Source organism: Merops nubicus, unplaced genomic scaffold (assembly GCF_000691845.1).
Source record: "Merops nubicus isolate BGI_N331 unplaced genomic scaffold, ASM69184v1 scaffold1063, whole genome shotgun sequence".
Classification (NCBI taxonomy): domain Eukaryota; kingdom Metazoa; phylum Chordata; class Aves; order Coraciiformes; family Meropidae; genus Merops; species Merops nubicus.
In genome coordinates, this window is record NW_008600726.1 from 151,068 (window position 1) to 165,996 (window position 14,929).

General features: G+C 39.6%; 1 protein-coding gene across 1 annotated transcript in view; it reads right to left on the reverse strand.

Annotated features, from left to right (window-relative positions):
- Nucleotides 1-14,153, reverse strand: part of LOC103770491 (sodium channel protein type 5 subunit alpha-like) — a gene marked incomplete at its 3' end in the record, with an annotated part of 160,185 nt that extends 146,032 nt beyond the window's left edge. The window contains exons 1-4 of the mRNA XM_008937751.1: nucleotides 13,887-14,153; nucleotides 12,062-12,180; nucleotides 6,602-6,691; nucleotides 3,074-3,202 (exon numbers count right to left, since the gene is read on the reverse strand). Of these exons, the coding sequence (XP_008935999.1) occupies nucleotides 3,074-3,202; nucleotides 6,602-6,691; nucleotides 12,062-12,180; nucleotides 13,887-14,153 (605 nt within the window). The remainder of the gene's footprint in view (nucleotides 1-3,073; nucleotides 3,203-6,601; nucleotides 6,692-12,061; nucleotides 12,181-13,886) is intronic.
- Nucleotides 14,154-14,929: the final 776 nt, after the last annotated feature.

The following is a 14,929-nucleotide window of genomic DNA, read 5'->3' on the forward strand; positions in this document are numbered from 1 at the left end:
AGAGTGAGCTAAACAGGGACAGTTTCAGAATTTCCCCTGAATTCATTCATGGCCCCAGAGAGGGTCACAAGCCATGGCTGAGCCTGTTAGCACAAGGCAGGAGAAAAGCCCTGGAGACTTGTGGCACCTCTTACTCCCTAGTGTGATATTTAAAACTACTCTCTGTGACCCAGTCTGTGCCATTTCTGCCCAAAAGAGGAGATAAGCTATTTTGCAATAGCTCTGAAGCAAGTGGTGGTCTTTCCACTATAATACCTATCACTGAAAGACTGAGATTCTGTTAGCTCAAAACCCTCAGTCCATGCAAATCTCATGGCCCCTTATCAGGCTTTCTCATTTTGAACCTTCATGCCATCTTTGTTTCCAGATGCAGAAATACCTCCAGCATCACACTAGCTACAAGCAAAGACAACACGAGGACTACATGTGTGATCAATCTTACTTTAAATTACTTGCAAATTGGATCTATATGAAGGATAAATCCTATCAGAATAGTCTATTACCCAACACACTGTATGATCTGCTGTTTGCATACTTGGGAAGGAGGTTTTCTTGTACATATCAACATCATATTGCAGTCATTTTTAACTCTCTCAGTGCTGCCTGTGGGCTCAAGGAAACACTATTTCTTTTCTATTCCAGAATTCTAACTATTTTTTTCCCTATTCTTTACAAAATTCTATGACAATAGGAATGGACCCTGGTTCTGAGGAGTACAGCCATTATCATAATTTAATATTGAGAAGATTGCTTTTTTGCAGTTGCAGGCCACCCTGTATTAGGGATCTTCTAACTAAGAGATGAAACATCATTTGGAAAGAAAATTGAAATGTAGCTAGGAAAGAAAGCACAGACATCCAAGCCTTAAGGATGTTTTCATGAATCCTTGGGCTGGAGAACTGAGTGGTCATTCAAGTCCAGAATTAGAAAAGAAAAAAGAAGTGCAAGCCCACAACCTCTGGGTACCAAATTCTGGTTCCTATCATGCAGGAGTGAATTCACTTCTGAGCAACTGTCCACCTCAGGGTCTGTGCAAACCTTAACATCTTTCCAGCTCCCTAAGCCCCAAACACCCAGAGATGACACGGACAGAATTTTAAGGGATATCCAGACCCTTTCTCACACTGACTGTTCAGCCTCAAATTTCAGTGACAGTAAATGAGATGCTCCCAGAGGAGTTCTGCAGAGGCAGAGGTGATGCCCCAGCCTCTGCCCAAGCTGAGAAGATAAGGTGGAGCAGATGCATTGCCAAGGCTGCAAGCTGTGGCTTCTCTAGTCTTTCTGTCTGCTCCTTTGTGTCTCACAATCAGAAACCTCCTTCCTTGTGGAACAGAGGGACCTCATGCACAGAAAGTCTCCACGTTGTGGTGAGTTCAGAGAAATGCAAATAAACTCATGTGCTAACTCACAAAGAGGTCAGCTATCATACCCTGCCTTTACCACCTGTCTGAAGGACAGGAGAGCAGGCTGCTGCTGCTTTGTGCTGTTCTGTCCTGACTCTAAATGTTGCAGAAGAATTGCACTTAGCACTGCTTGAGGAAAAGTTTAGCTCAGAAAAATACCTCATGTGTGCTGACCTCCAAAAGCTCCTCCCCATCTGCGCTACATTTTTTTTTAAAAGCTTATCATGATGGCCAGATGTCAGCTCAGCCAAATCCATAGGAATGCAGTAACAGATACCAGGATCTAGCCTAGGGCTGGCTTTGATCCAAAGCCTACTAAAATAAATGAGAGTCCTCCCCATGAGTCCACATAGGTTTTACACATCTTCATGCTATTCTGCTAAATGTTGCTAAGGATCACAGAATCATAAAATATCTCAAATAGGAAGGGACACATAAAGATCATTGAGCCCAGCTGGTTGCAGCTTGCAGGAGTACCTAAAACTAAACCCATACGACTAAGAGCATTGCCCAGATCCTTCTTGACTATTGGTCCTGGTCCTTCCACCCTACCAGAGTTCTGCTGTCAGCTTCAGTGGCCCTCACTGGTGTTTGAACTACATTTTTTTAAAAAATTTTTTTCCAATTTTGTTTCCATTCAGATATCTTGCACCCAGGAGTTCAGCTCAAATACTGGTGCCAAGAGGCTCACAGCTCACTTAATGCTGTGAAGTACAAGGCTTAAAGATGGAAGTGAGAACTAAACCTAAACTAGAAAAGCATACAGATATCATTAAGCAGAATATATATGGAGATCAGACAAAATCCTTCTATGATGAGGAAATGGGGTCTTTCAGGCCATCTCTACTAGCTACTACTTAAGAGAGAAAAGGATGCATCTTGATTTGACTATGAAGAAAATCTGGAGTTCTAGCTCAGCTAGAGATAAGGAGAGTATCTCAGACTCTATCTGGCCTTTGGCCAGAACTTGGGCTGGCTCTGTGTCCACTGCAAGTGTTGGCTGACTGCTCCTCTACCCCCATGTATTTTTAGCTGTCTTGATCCCACAGAAACATCAGCTCCTTCAAAGCACCAAAACCCCACATGTCCCAAGTGAACTCTAATAATCTAAGTAGAAGTATACAGCTGAAGGGAAATATCATGTTGGAGGCCAAATTTCTATTCCCAAGATATGTCATAAGTTTCATAGGCCTTTAAATTAATTCTCTATTGTAGTAAGATAATAATTGCTTTCAGGGTGAAGGGCATTTCTGAAGGGAAGAATGCAGAAACAGAGTTGGGGGTGTTGTGGACTGATAAAGTATAAATAGGGATTTAAATACAGGAGTATTCAGTCGGACTTGTAATATTTTATTTTCCAGGGTCTAGAACTTCCCAAAACTACATTAGATAAGCAAATATTAGAACAGATATTTTAAAAACAGCTCTATCTGTGGAGCACCGAGTGAGTAAATAATTTCTCCAAAATAGTCCAGTGAATTGAGGGAACAGAATCAAGAATTCCTCTGACTTATTTATCTGAAACCACTCAGGAAAAAAACCCTCCATCCTAACATGCTTCAGCATTTTCTCATTTCAGTACAATTTGAGCAAAAAAAAAAGGAGACAGCCAGACATGTCTTTAAAAAGTTCTATTGCTGTCTTGAAAACGAGAAAGGAGTGCTACTTACGCCATGACAATAACACTGAAATCCAGCCAGTTCCAGGGGTCTCGAAGGAAGGTGAACTCTGTCATGCAAAATCCTCTCGCCAAGATTTTTATCAATGACTCAAAAGTGTAAATGCCAGTGAAAGTGTACCTGGGGAATAAAGCAGGCCAGGATAAGCAAGGGTTAGCAAGCAGCAGACAGCAGGAACAACAGAGGCACGCTCAACCCAATCCTTCTTGCATGAGATAGTCCTGCCCATACCATTGGGGTTGCTCATGTGTGTCATGGCTGCAACACTGGGCCATGTGTAAGCAGCTCCATGTCTGGACCAAGGAACATGTAAGAAATGGGAAAGTGCTCATGACAGCTGCAGGATGAAGGTAATTTTCACTGCAGGGTGTACGTTGATGAATCTTCACTCATTAAGTCAAGCATGAATATGCTGCTAAGCTGTGCTATGGGACTTCTGATGCTGTGTCTCTGCAGTCACCCATGAAAGAGGAATGGATTATGCCACATTCCTTGTTTTTTCTCTAATTTGAAGCAAGGTGGTATTTCCATTCATACCTCTCATCTTTTCCTGTCCAGGGTAGTTTGAAGGACAGCAGGTTAAAAAAAGTCAGGGCTTGGTTTTGTTATCTATAAAAGGTATTCTTCCTGTAGCTCCCCTTGTGTTTCACATGGTAAATCACACCACTCCTCAGAATTAAACAAAAGAATGCCCTCACTGAAAAAGAGTAAACCAACTCCCACCTGAACACATGTAGTAATTTTGACCTGCTTAATAGTAAAAGAGACACGAGGGTGTTTTTTTCCCCAGTAAAATAAGTTGTTACCAACACCCCCTTGACTGTGATGATTTTTGATAGAACATACATCTTACCTTTTGTAATAAAGGTAGTACTTGTAATAAAATTTAGCAAATTCTCTGTGGAGGACAGTAATGTATCTGACTTATAACATTCAGATCTGTATTTACTCAGGGCTCAACCTACCATCAGAGACACACTTCAGGGCATACAACATCTCATTTTTAATGTTTCTACCCTAGACATCTAGCCCAATGGGACTCAGTATTCTAGGCTGTATCTTAATAAAAATAATAAATGTTTAGTATCTACCACTGGCATTACTGCCCCTTTTCTCAAAATGAATATGCAGATGATACCAAAGCTTATTAAGAAAAAAAAAAGAAACAACAAATACCTAAAATCCCACAAAATACAAATTTCATAATTTGTTATGTTAGGGTCTTTCATTGGAAGCACTACCTTGAGTTTTCTGTTCAGTTCCTAGACATCAGTAGTTTTACTGGTGCCACTACACAAAAATTATAACAGTTGGGATTCTTGTTTGTTAAAAAAAAAAAGAAAAGGTGTAAGCAATTAAAGGTGGTAACATAAGGAAGAACTTCATTATGGATAGAAAGAAGATGTCTTCTTTTAGCTGTATTCTGCTGATCTGCAGCTGGGCACACACACAGACAGTGGCAAATCTCATGCCCTCCTGCCATCATGTCACATATGTTATAAAACCTCAGCATGCTCCATTTTAAAATGGAGATTAGCAGGACAGTGTTTGTGTGACAGTGGGCATTAAAGGTTTCTCTCTTTGACCATACATCTAAGCATTATCTTGTGTCCAACTTTTCATGATTTTGATTTAGTCTTGCTTTGGTGTTTCAAATATAGGTCACCCATGTGACAGCCTCTTTAAGCATGTGTATTCAGTAATATATGCAGCAAACACATGCAAAGAACTAAAAAAAATACTTAACGGTACATAAGCTCATTAAAATGATAAAGTACTTGTGTTTATTCAGCATGTCAGATGGTTTAATTGATTGTATAATCATCATCTAATTCTAAATGGATCGGGCAAAGTCCTCCAGCAACTGAACAGCTTCTTTAAAAACAGAAGTCAGGGGTTTTAAAAAATTTTTAGTGGAGAGAAGTTGAATTGATTTCTTTTTTCAGAATGGTAAGGAAAATGTTTTAAAGGAAGATCTAGGACAAATAATTCGCACACGGTTACTCTTGTATCCCCTGTGAGTCTCAGCAACAGCAGAACAAAATGGATTAAATGTGTCTTTTCCAAATCCAATATTAATCAATTTGTATTACAGTTCAGTGGGTTATTTTGCTCCTCAAAAGTACTTGCCTTTGATTTCATTCTATGCATTTGAGGAGGAAAAGCTGCGAGGCATGAGGGGATGGATGCAGGAGAAGAGGAAACATGGAAGCTTTTACTCCATGCTGCATGAGTCCCTTTGCATTTCTGCTCTACATTTCTTACTGCACTGGTAACATCAGCCACACTTTCCTGCTTCTAGAAGGGACAATAACCACTTCAATATTTTCCTCCAGAATGTTTGAATTCCCAGTTGTAGACCCACTAACGAAACTTTGACTCACATGGATGAGATGTCCATGTTCCAGCTGGATACATCATGGCTATGATACTGTATGACAGTTTTCAATGGGAAAAGGACAACGTCGGGGGCAAAGGAGAGACACAGACATACTTGACGGTACTAAACTATACAGAAATACCTGAAACATCCTGGAATTAGGATGTTATTGTGATCATATGAAATATTTGGTTCAGTGATGTCTATAATTAGTAATTTATGGCCTAGAAGTTATGCCCTGTGTGACTATATGAAACTTAAAATAAGGGCATTTTACTGCCTTTCCTTACTGCCTTGAGTAGACCAACCACCAGGCTATGGAGCAGCAGATGGCTGTGTTTATCATGTGTCAGTCAAAAATAAAAAGTGTGTTCTGATTGGTTCAATGAGCCAAAATAATTGTTTAATGCACTGTAGGTTGATTAGCTTGTGCATCTGGTATCAGTTTCTGAAAGAAATATTTCAAAGCAACTTAAAGACATGAAATTGGTTTTCTGAAGCCCACTAGCCTCTTTTAAAATTAATTAGAAAAAAAAAAAAAAAAACAACCCCAAACCCAAACTTTCAAGTTATGTCTTCGTTATTTTTCTAAAGGTTAGACAAGCTAAAAAGACAGGAATCCTCCTAAAAGTGTTCCCAGACAATGTTATGCTTGCTCATAAAATATACCTACCAACGAGTACAGGGGAACACTTCTCATTGTGTGCTCTGTTCAAAAGGAACTTTTGCTTCCAGGAAGTTTCAGTTCAAGAACAGAACTAAATATGTCCAGAAAGTATTTTCTGAAACAATTGAACTTAAATCCAGCAGCCTATTCTAATGTGTCCAACCATCACATCTATGGCATGGGAACTGTTGAAGGCTGGCCAGTTCTCTTCATAAGTGATTTCATTCAGGTGTAGCACAGCAGGTGCATTTAGCAGTAAGTATGAGCTTGGGAGACTAAAAATTTTTAGTTTACTTACTAAGGGAGGTTTCACAGGCAACAAACACCTGGAAAAACGTTTTGTCAGGACAGATGCTATGGTCAGTATTACTGGAAAGAAATTAGACAACAGCAAACAAGATGAAAAGATGGGTGTATAAAGTGGAAGGACAAGGTAAAGGTGGGGCAGCTGTAAACAAGCAAGGATACTTACTCAACATATTTATTCCATGGTGGAGTCTCTGACTGTGCCATGAACACACAATTAGTTAAAATAGTGCACATAATAAACATACTGAACAATGTAAATAAGCAAATTAAGGAAAAGAACAAATATAAGACTTCATATATTTTTGTAACTTCACACAAGATGTGACATCTCACTCATCATTTCCAAGTTGCTTAAAAAGGACTATAGACAATTGTTTGCAAGTGCATAAGGAAAAATTATATAAACATAAAAAAAATTGAGGGAAACTTCCCAGGTGTTTCTTTTTTTTCTTTGCTTACATCTCTTATAAATACTTTATATAGTAAACAAGTGTACTGACTCTGCAGTCCTTTGAAAACACAATACCCCAAATTTACAGCTGTGTTGGTCAGATAACAATGTGCATAGGTGCACAACTTTCTATGAAAAGAGGGATTAGTCTCATTTAAGTATCTACGGAAAAACCTGTGTCTGCAAATTCCCATTTTATTTTGCATCCTGAAACCTTTCTCAGGCAGAAGGGCATGTTATAAATCTGGTCTTTCTAATCTCTCTAATGGGCTTGAGGTCTCACTTTCAGTATAAAGTTTCACAAAAAGCTAATGTGAGTTTCAGAGCACTGATTTTAAGGCTTGGTTTGCAAACTCGCTTGGCAAATACGCAGTCTTGGTCTTCAAAGCTGACTGGCTCAGTTGAGGCACCAGTTTCCCTAATTGGAGGCTAAAACAAACCTCCCAAGTGTATAGTCCATGCACTTAGCTGCTGAAGCCATAAATATGAAAAGGAGCATCCTAAATCGAATTCCTTGAAATTGAAAAGATAGTTCACTGCACTGCTCTCTTAAAAGCACATGCCACTTTCTGTAAAAAACTTACAAAACATGATGGGATTCTCCTGCATAAATAACAGGCCTTATGCTACTGGAGAAAGTTTAACTACTGAGTCTAAGTGGACAGAAGATAAGGTGAAGGAGAACAACAAACAACTCAGTCAATAGACAGGGACCCCTTCCCAGGGAAGAATGGAAGCATCTAAATGTAAGTTCCTCTTGCTTTCTTTAGGGGAAAAAAAAAAAAAAAGTTGTTTTTTTCTTTTGCTCACCTTATTACTGGCTCCATTAGTGTTATTTTTTGGTTTGAGAATAGTGATAGAAGAATATAATTTCAAATGTATGTCCTGAAATGTTTCCATGAAAATTGTCCTTTCACAGAGCCCAAATCTCTAATGAATACAGAGTGGAACATTTTCCAGTGGGCCACATAAGCAACTTTGAGCTTAAATTAGTAGCAAGCAGCCTGCATATTCCCCAGCACCATCACAGAAAGCATTAATTGAACTCAGAGGGACTGCTCATCTCACAAACATTTTCCACTTCTGGGCCAACACCTCCTACTGAAGGACTGGGAAGGATATCTGATAGCCAGTCACATTTTCTCACATCAGCTTGAAATAGTTAAGTTGTGTTAACACTGTTGTGTAGCATCTGGTTAACCAGGTTGTAAGCTGCAGCTAGCATAGAAAACACTGGATTACTTTTTCAACTACACTGAAATTCTGTGAAATGCCATGAAAACAATAATACTAAACCAGAGTGGTATCTTCAGGACCTGCCAAACTAATATTATACTTTAATTCCACAAAAAGAAATTCCTCTGTAACCACCTATTGTAGGATCACTGGTCTGATTTATACATCCCTGTTTTCTTGTGGTATAAGCTGAATCTAACAGCTTTCCCAGACAGGTGTCATCAACTTCTTATTCAAGCATCAAAGAGAACATACTAGAGAACAGAAGTTGAAAATGTAAGAGGTCAGCTTTAGGACATCAAATGCACTATGAATTCAAACTGAGTTTCAAGTCCAAGCTGAAAACTACAAAGAACATAAAAGAATGAAACATTTCAGCTGGTTCTGCATTGAAGTCAGAGATCTCTGTTAAAAGAAAGAGAAAACAAATTCCTGCAGAACAAAAATTAGCATTCCTACCTGAAATTTAACGCAATTGTTCACATTAGAAGAAGTCAGTGATGATGATCTACTCAGAAAGGACAAAGTAAAGGAGATGAAATTGAGATAAGCTTTATTATCAGCATTGTCTGTTACTTATCTTAGAATGTCTGTTAATTCCAATTTTTGATAGCCTACTGATGAGTTGACATGGCTAACACATCCAGAAATAGGGGTTGGACTCTGTTATGGACCACAAACTGAATACTAAGCTCCTCATCAGGATCCTTTCTGCAATAAATTAAACCTATTATTTCCAGTTTGAATTTTTAGAACAGGCTTTGCACAAAATGATTCTAGAAGTTATAAATTTTATCGTCAAGCACAACGATATTGAGTCAAATACAGCTTACTTCTATTCTAGACTTCATTATGATGGATAATTGTTAATTAGCAGGCTGAATACTAGAGGCTTTTTAAGTGATCATTGCCAAATTATATATAATACGTGCAAGAAAAGGTTAGTTCCAATCAATAGTACACATAATTGGTGCTTCACAAGGTCTCATTTTCCCTTATAGAGGTAAGTATGTAAAAACAGATGGGAAAGAAGTTGCAAGCAGAAAATATGAACAAAGTTTGGAAATTAACTTTAAGAATTTTTTTTTTTTAAATGGGCCAGAATCTATAATTCTAGCATTGAGGAAGGTAATTATGCTGAAAACCTCATTCTGGATCAGTGGCAAACAGAAAGCTACTATCTATAATATGTAGAAAAACTAGGAATAGCAATTACTATTTATATAGGAATTTATACTTGAATTTATACAGGACAGTGAACTACTTGGAAAAACTAAGGACACCACAGAATGGTCCTTGGCTTGCAGGCAAGAGGAAATAAGATGAGTCTTCTAAGCATAAGGTATCAATGAAACATTAGCAGTGGTTTAGTCTTATTAATAGGAGGAGATAGTAAATGAAGACATGAATAAAAGCCAATAATGATGTAAAAGGCAAAAAATGTTCATCCAATGGGATGCAGACCTATGTTCTCCATGTCCTCTATGACAGAAATGGACCAGTGCCTTGTTCTGGGCAGCTGTCTGGGCCATGGTTCTTTCATGAGGCCTCCTAGATTCTGAAGAATAGAAGAAATACCTAGACGAGGTTTAGGGATTTGTTGTTAATTGAAGTAATTCAGGTTACCAGGAGGCTGTGGATGTTTTTTTCCTGTAGAAGGGTGTATTTTTGGATGCCTAGACTAACCAGGTTTGGCTGGATGAGCAGTGAACTTACAGGTTCTATCCTGCCTGAAGTCTCAGAGGAAGAACTCTATATGCAGCTACTTAACCAAGAAACGTGACCTCCACAGTTTCTATTTAGGAAAATTTTACTCTGTCCTCTCTGTTCTGTTCTACTGTTGGCCTTCATGGTACACTCAATGACTGGAAATGGAAATATGGCATCTACTAAGAAGTGGCTTCAGACACTTACATGACAGGGCACCATTTGTTAATGCTCTTTTTTGGCTTTTGCCCCGGGGGAAAATAAAGATGCCTTGATTACACTGACACAAAACAACAGATCTGGTTCCTATACTCATGTCTGTAATATTATCTGCTCGAGTCCTTGCCGATTCAGGCTCCTTTCTGCCTGGCATATTGACTGCCTGCTCAGCCAGTTGGCCTCTGTGTTTCAGGTTGATGTGAAAGGTCTTTATTGACAGAAAACAAATCAGTGCCTAATGCAGGAACTTCACTGTTGTTTTGCTGGTACTGGAGCTGTTGCCTCCTGCCTATGTTTGCCAAAGACTGAGCTGTTCAACTGCCTGACACTATCAACACAAGGTGATAAATTTGGTCTTTTGGGGTTTAAAATGATATCTGCACTGTGACCTTCCATTCCCAAAATTTTACAGTTCTTATCTGGCCGTGTTTCTTTTCCTGTTCCTTTCAAATTCACTCCTCTGTGGTCTTTATCCTTGGAAGTAATGTGATCAGGTTTTCTTGCATATTTATCCTTTGGTTCACTGCTATCAAGAGCATGTAATACCTCTGTATTACACATACCTGTGGCCTTTTGGCTTCACCAGCTAGTGTAGAACAAAATAAACAGAAGACAGAACAGGCCACCAAAGCTGGAGGCAATATTCACACATACATGATCTTTTTTTCTAAGAAGCTCAGTTTTCAGATTCTTCTCTTAGCCACACCCATGCAAATTCATTCACCTCAATTACCTTCAGCAAGGCTGTGCTGATGTAACTGTACCTAACAAACACTCTCGGGCTCTGGGAATGCAGCAGCATGGGCTGCACTGCTTCCACATATAATCTGATCCATAAGCAAATCTCTCTGTAAAAGTCTGTGGTATATTCTTAGTAACCACAATAATATCTTGGCTGATATCACATATTCATTTTTGCATAGAATTATTGCAACTAGAAGCTTCACCTATTTTTCCTCTTGCTAGAATATCTATATTCTCAGCTGTTCTTTTTTTTTTTTTTCCTCACTGTATGGACAACTGCTGGGAATCTGGTTTCTTTCCCTGTTTTTTTTTGTCCCTGAAATTAACCAATGCTTTTAAGATGCTACCTGCTTAGTAATTATTAGTTCTCTGTGGTGGACATGAGCATTGCAGATGTGGGATTTCCATCACTAAAACATCACACAATCATCACAGCAGCACGTGGAGTCTTTGCATTGTCACTGTCAGGTCTCTGAAAGCAGGCAACTCATGAAAAAGGGTGTGGTTTCAGTAATGTTCACATAAAGCTGAACATTTGGGTCAGTTTGGTCTTCCAGAGAGATGTGACTAGATCAGAATATAAAGTTTCTTTAAAAAATCAAAAGCCCCAAATCAACCATTGCAGCGTATCTTGCATGACTTTGGAACTAGAGCTAGGGGAAAACAGGCAACACTCTCATTGAAAAGGTGCAACAGGCCAGTCTGTGCTTTCATCCCTGGCTGGATAATAAAGAAAAAAAAAAATTAAAATAAAATATTTTTAAATGTTCTGTTTCAGGAGAGAAAATAAATTCGGTTCTGAGGCAGTTCAAAATTAAATTGCATCTGCATAGGGTGTCACAGAATCTCATGGGAGAGGTTGCTTAAGTTGCAAAGCTCCCCATCAGTGTAGATTTCCCTGGGTGTGCTCCATCCTCCTGGCTCCTTCATTTCTAAGGTGCTGTACCCACTTTATTTCACTGAATCTTTACTAAACATAATCCAGTCCTTCATACTTTTTAATCCTGATTAAACTCACTAGACAGACAGAGTGCTGTTCCCATTACCTGATGCCAGCAGTGTAATACAGCCATTTTCATAGCTCATATAATGATATAGAATGAGAAACACAGCAAAAAATCCAAGTGCATTTCTGTTTGTGCAAGGAAATCCAGCCAAAAGATTTAAAACAGCTTAGTGAAATAAAATGGTTTCTGACTTCCATCCATCTGTGTTTAAAAAAATATATAGAATATACACAAAGAGGGAACACAACAGAAAGGATATGAATGTACCAAAATTTTAATTGCTGCTCTTCTGACTGGATGGAAAGGACTAAGTATATACAAGGCAGGAGTGGCACTAAATCGAAAGATTGTCTTCCCTTTGTTCAGTACTATAAATGTCTGGAAAACAAAAGAGAAAATGAGAACGTTCAGTATTTGCATTCATGCTCTGCTTTTACTAGCCCACATCCCCTTGGGAAATTTCTGCCGCTATCCCATTTCTTCCCCACTCCCTTGTAAAACTCCCAAATTCCTTTTCACTCTAATACTTTTTTTCAATACTCTCCCAGCAGAGCTGTTGCCTGTCCTATTGCAATATCCTAACTATTTTTTCTTCCTTCACTTCTTACAGGCTCCTGTGCCATCACCCCCATCGTGGGGTTCAGAAGAGAGTGGAATCACCTTTAAAAATGAAAAAAAAAATATTACTTGGAGAGTAAAATGTGGGGGAAGGACTTTTAAGATGCTCTTCTTCCTGAGTGCTGGGAACCTTACTATGCTTTTACTCCATCTTTCCTACCTTAAGCACTTTGTTGCTCTAAGTCTCACCAAGTCAGAAGCTGCAAGAGACACAACTCCACAGCTGGATCTGCCCCTGGCACTGAGGCACTGCCACTGTACTCAAGTTAACATTGGCAGACCAAACCCATACTTTGAGTTACCTTAAATCCAAAGCAAATATGAGTTGGATGCTGGCCCAAATAACAGAGCTCTGGAGATGCCCCACTATGCCCAGGAGAACTAACACTCACTCAGAGCCAGGATCAGGATACTCAATAGATAAACTCTAAGCAACTGACCCACCTTGAGTCTCAGACCTTCGTGACACTAAAACTGCAAATCTATATCCTGCTGTTTGTGCCTGGGGATAGCAGGCAAATTAAAAGGTAAATTAATTCTGGCCCTTCCAGGTAAGTAATCTATTTGTCTTTATCCATTTAACTTTAATTCTGCAGCTCTCACACCTTTTTCTACACTGTTTTAACAGAAGTAGCATTGTCTTATTAAGTCATTGTTTACAGGAAACAACATAGCCCCAAATCAGGAACATCATTACCTGAAAGAACTGGAAGCTGCCTAAAAATACATTGTGCTTCCAAACCTTATTTTCTCCCCAGTTTTGGGAAATGTTTGGAAAGGGGAATGAACTGTAGTAAACAACCAGCCTGGCTGTGCTGTCAACAGCCTTTTGACAGAAGCTGTTTGCACTGTTATGGCTTTGATCCAGCCTACACGTGATTCCTCATCAGGTGACTCTTGCTTTAGGATGAAGCTTACCCTTCTGCAGTGTGCCACCTTTGCACATGCTACTCACATCTCCCTTCAGCTCTGTTTTGGCCATCTTAAACAGAGTCGAACTATCCCTCCGCCGGAAAAGAACTGCTGCTCTCCAGGAAGAGTTGTGAGGTGCCTCCTGCTCCTGTGCCGAGTGCTAGCACAAGACTCAAGTCACCCAGAAGCCCTTAGCATTAAGGGGCTTAAGTGATAAACAGACCTGTGAAGAGTCAAGGCTCATGGGGAAGGCATGATAGGGGAGATAAAAACCTCTGGCTTAATTTAACTCAGCTACTGCTCTGCTCTTTTCAGACACTGTATACTCATACTCAGAGTTATCTGAAAACACCCAATTTTTCTGCTTTTTATCCCTCTTCGCCCTCCTGCTTAGACATTTCCTGGGAGTCCTGCTCATGCCACAGCTCTGATCCTTAATCTGGGAAGAAACTTTTTTACTGGCTGTAGAAAGATAAAAAGCAGAGCCCTCAAAACAGAGACAGTGCTTATGCTTTGGCGAAAGCAAAGCAGCAGGCTGGCTGGCGAGGGCTCACCTTACGATCGCTGTAGAAAGGGTCCAGGTCCTCCAATGGCTCCCCAATGAGCTCTGGAGAAACAGTCCCATAGATGTCGGGCAGCTTCTTGCAAGCCTGCAAATCAAACTGGGGCTGAGGCTTCTCTTCCTCGCCCAGCTGCTCTCGGTATTCCTGCTTCGCGTTCCGCGCGAGCTTCTCCGCGATTCGTTTCTCAATGGCAGCCAAGGATTCAGGCGTGAACCGGTGGAAGCTGTTAGTACCCGGTGGTAACAAGAAGTCAGCCATCTTTTCATCCTGCTTTGTCTTTACTGGTCTTTACTTCTAGTAGTAGAAACAGCTGAAACAAAAAAGTGGCAAAAGTTACTGTCAGGAGCAAAGTAAGAAGAGCAAAGCCACCAGAATGAAAAAAATCACTCAAATAACTTAGAGTCTATCTATTATCAGGAAAAACTTCATCTATATTTATGTCCCTAGCAGAACATCAAAGAAAAGAGAAATTACTGAAACTATCATTTCAATTTGGAATCACTCATGATCAGAGCTAAAAAGACTTATAGATAGATGTCGAGTAGTCTTTTCAGTCTCTTGGGATCCTAAATCCAAACTAAGGAGTAGCTGAGATTCATACAAGCTTAAGTTTCATTGAAAGGCACAGGGATTTGGATTCCTAACTCATTTTTGAAAATGCAGCTCTGGGAGTGGATGAACAATGTGCCTAATATGACTGCAGGGCAGATTAAATCAGCCCATCTCCGGCCACATGATGCAAACTCTAAAAATGCCCCAGCTGTTCTATTCCAAATTTAAAGAGTGAGGGGTCAAGTTCAGATTCTTAAATCACATAGAAATTCTTCATAATCTCCATCTTAGGCTTCTGCAACGTAATTTTTATTTTCCTTTGGGATTGAAAATACCATCTTCAAAATATCCATCAAGACTTTTGAGCATTTTCTTCTCCTCCACACCCTACAATGTGAAGGATGTTGGAAGCTCAAATGGTTCTCTCAAAGCTCTGGGACCCTCATGAGACCATGCTAAGTTTCTGAGATGCTGAACAGATA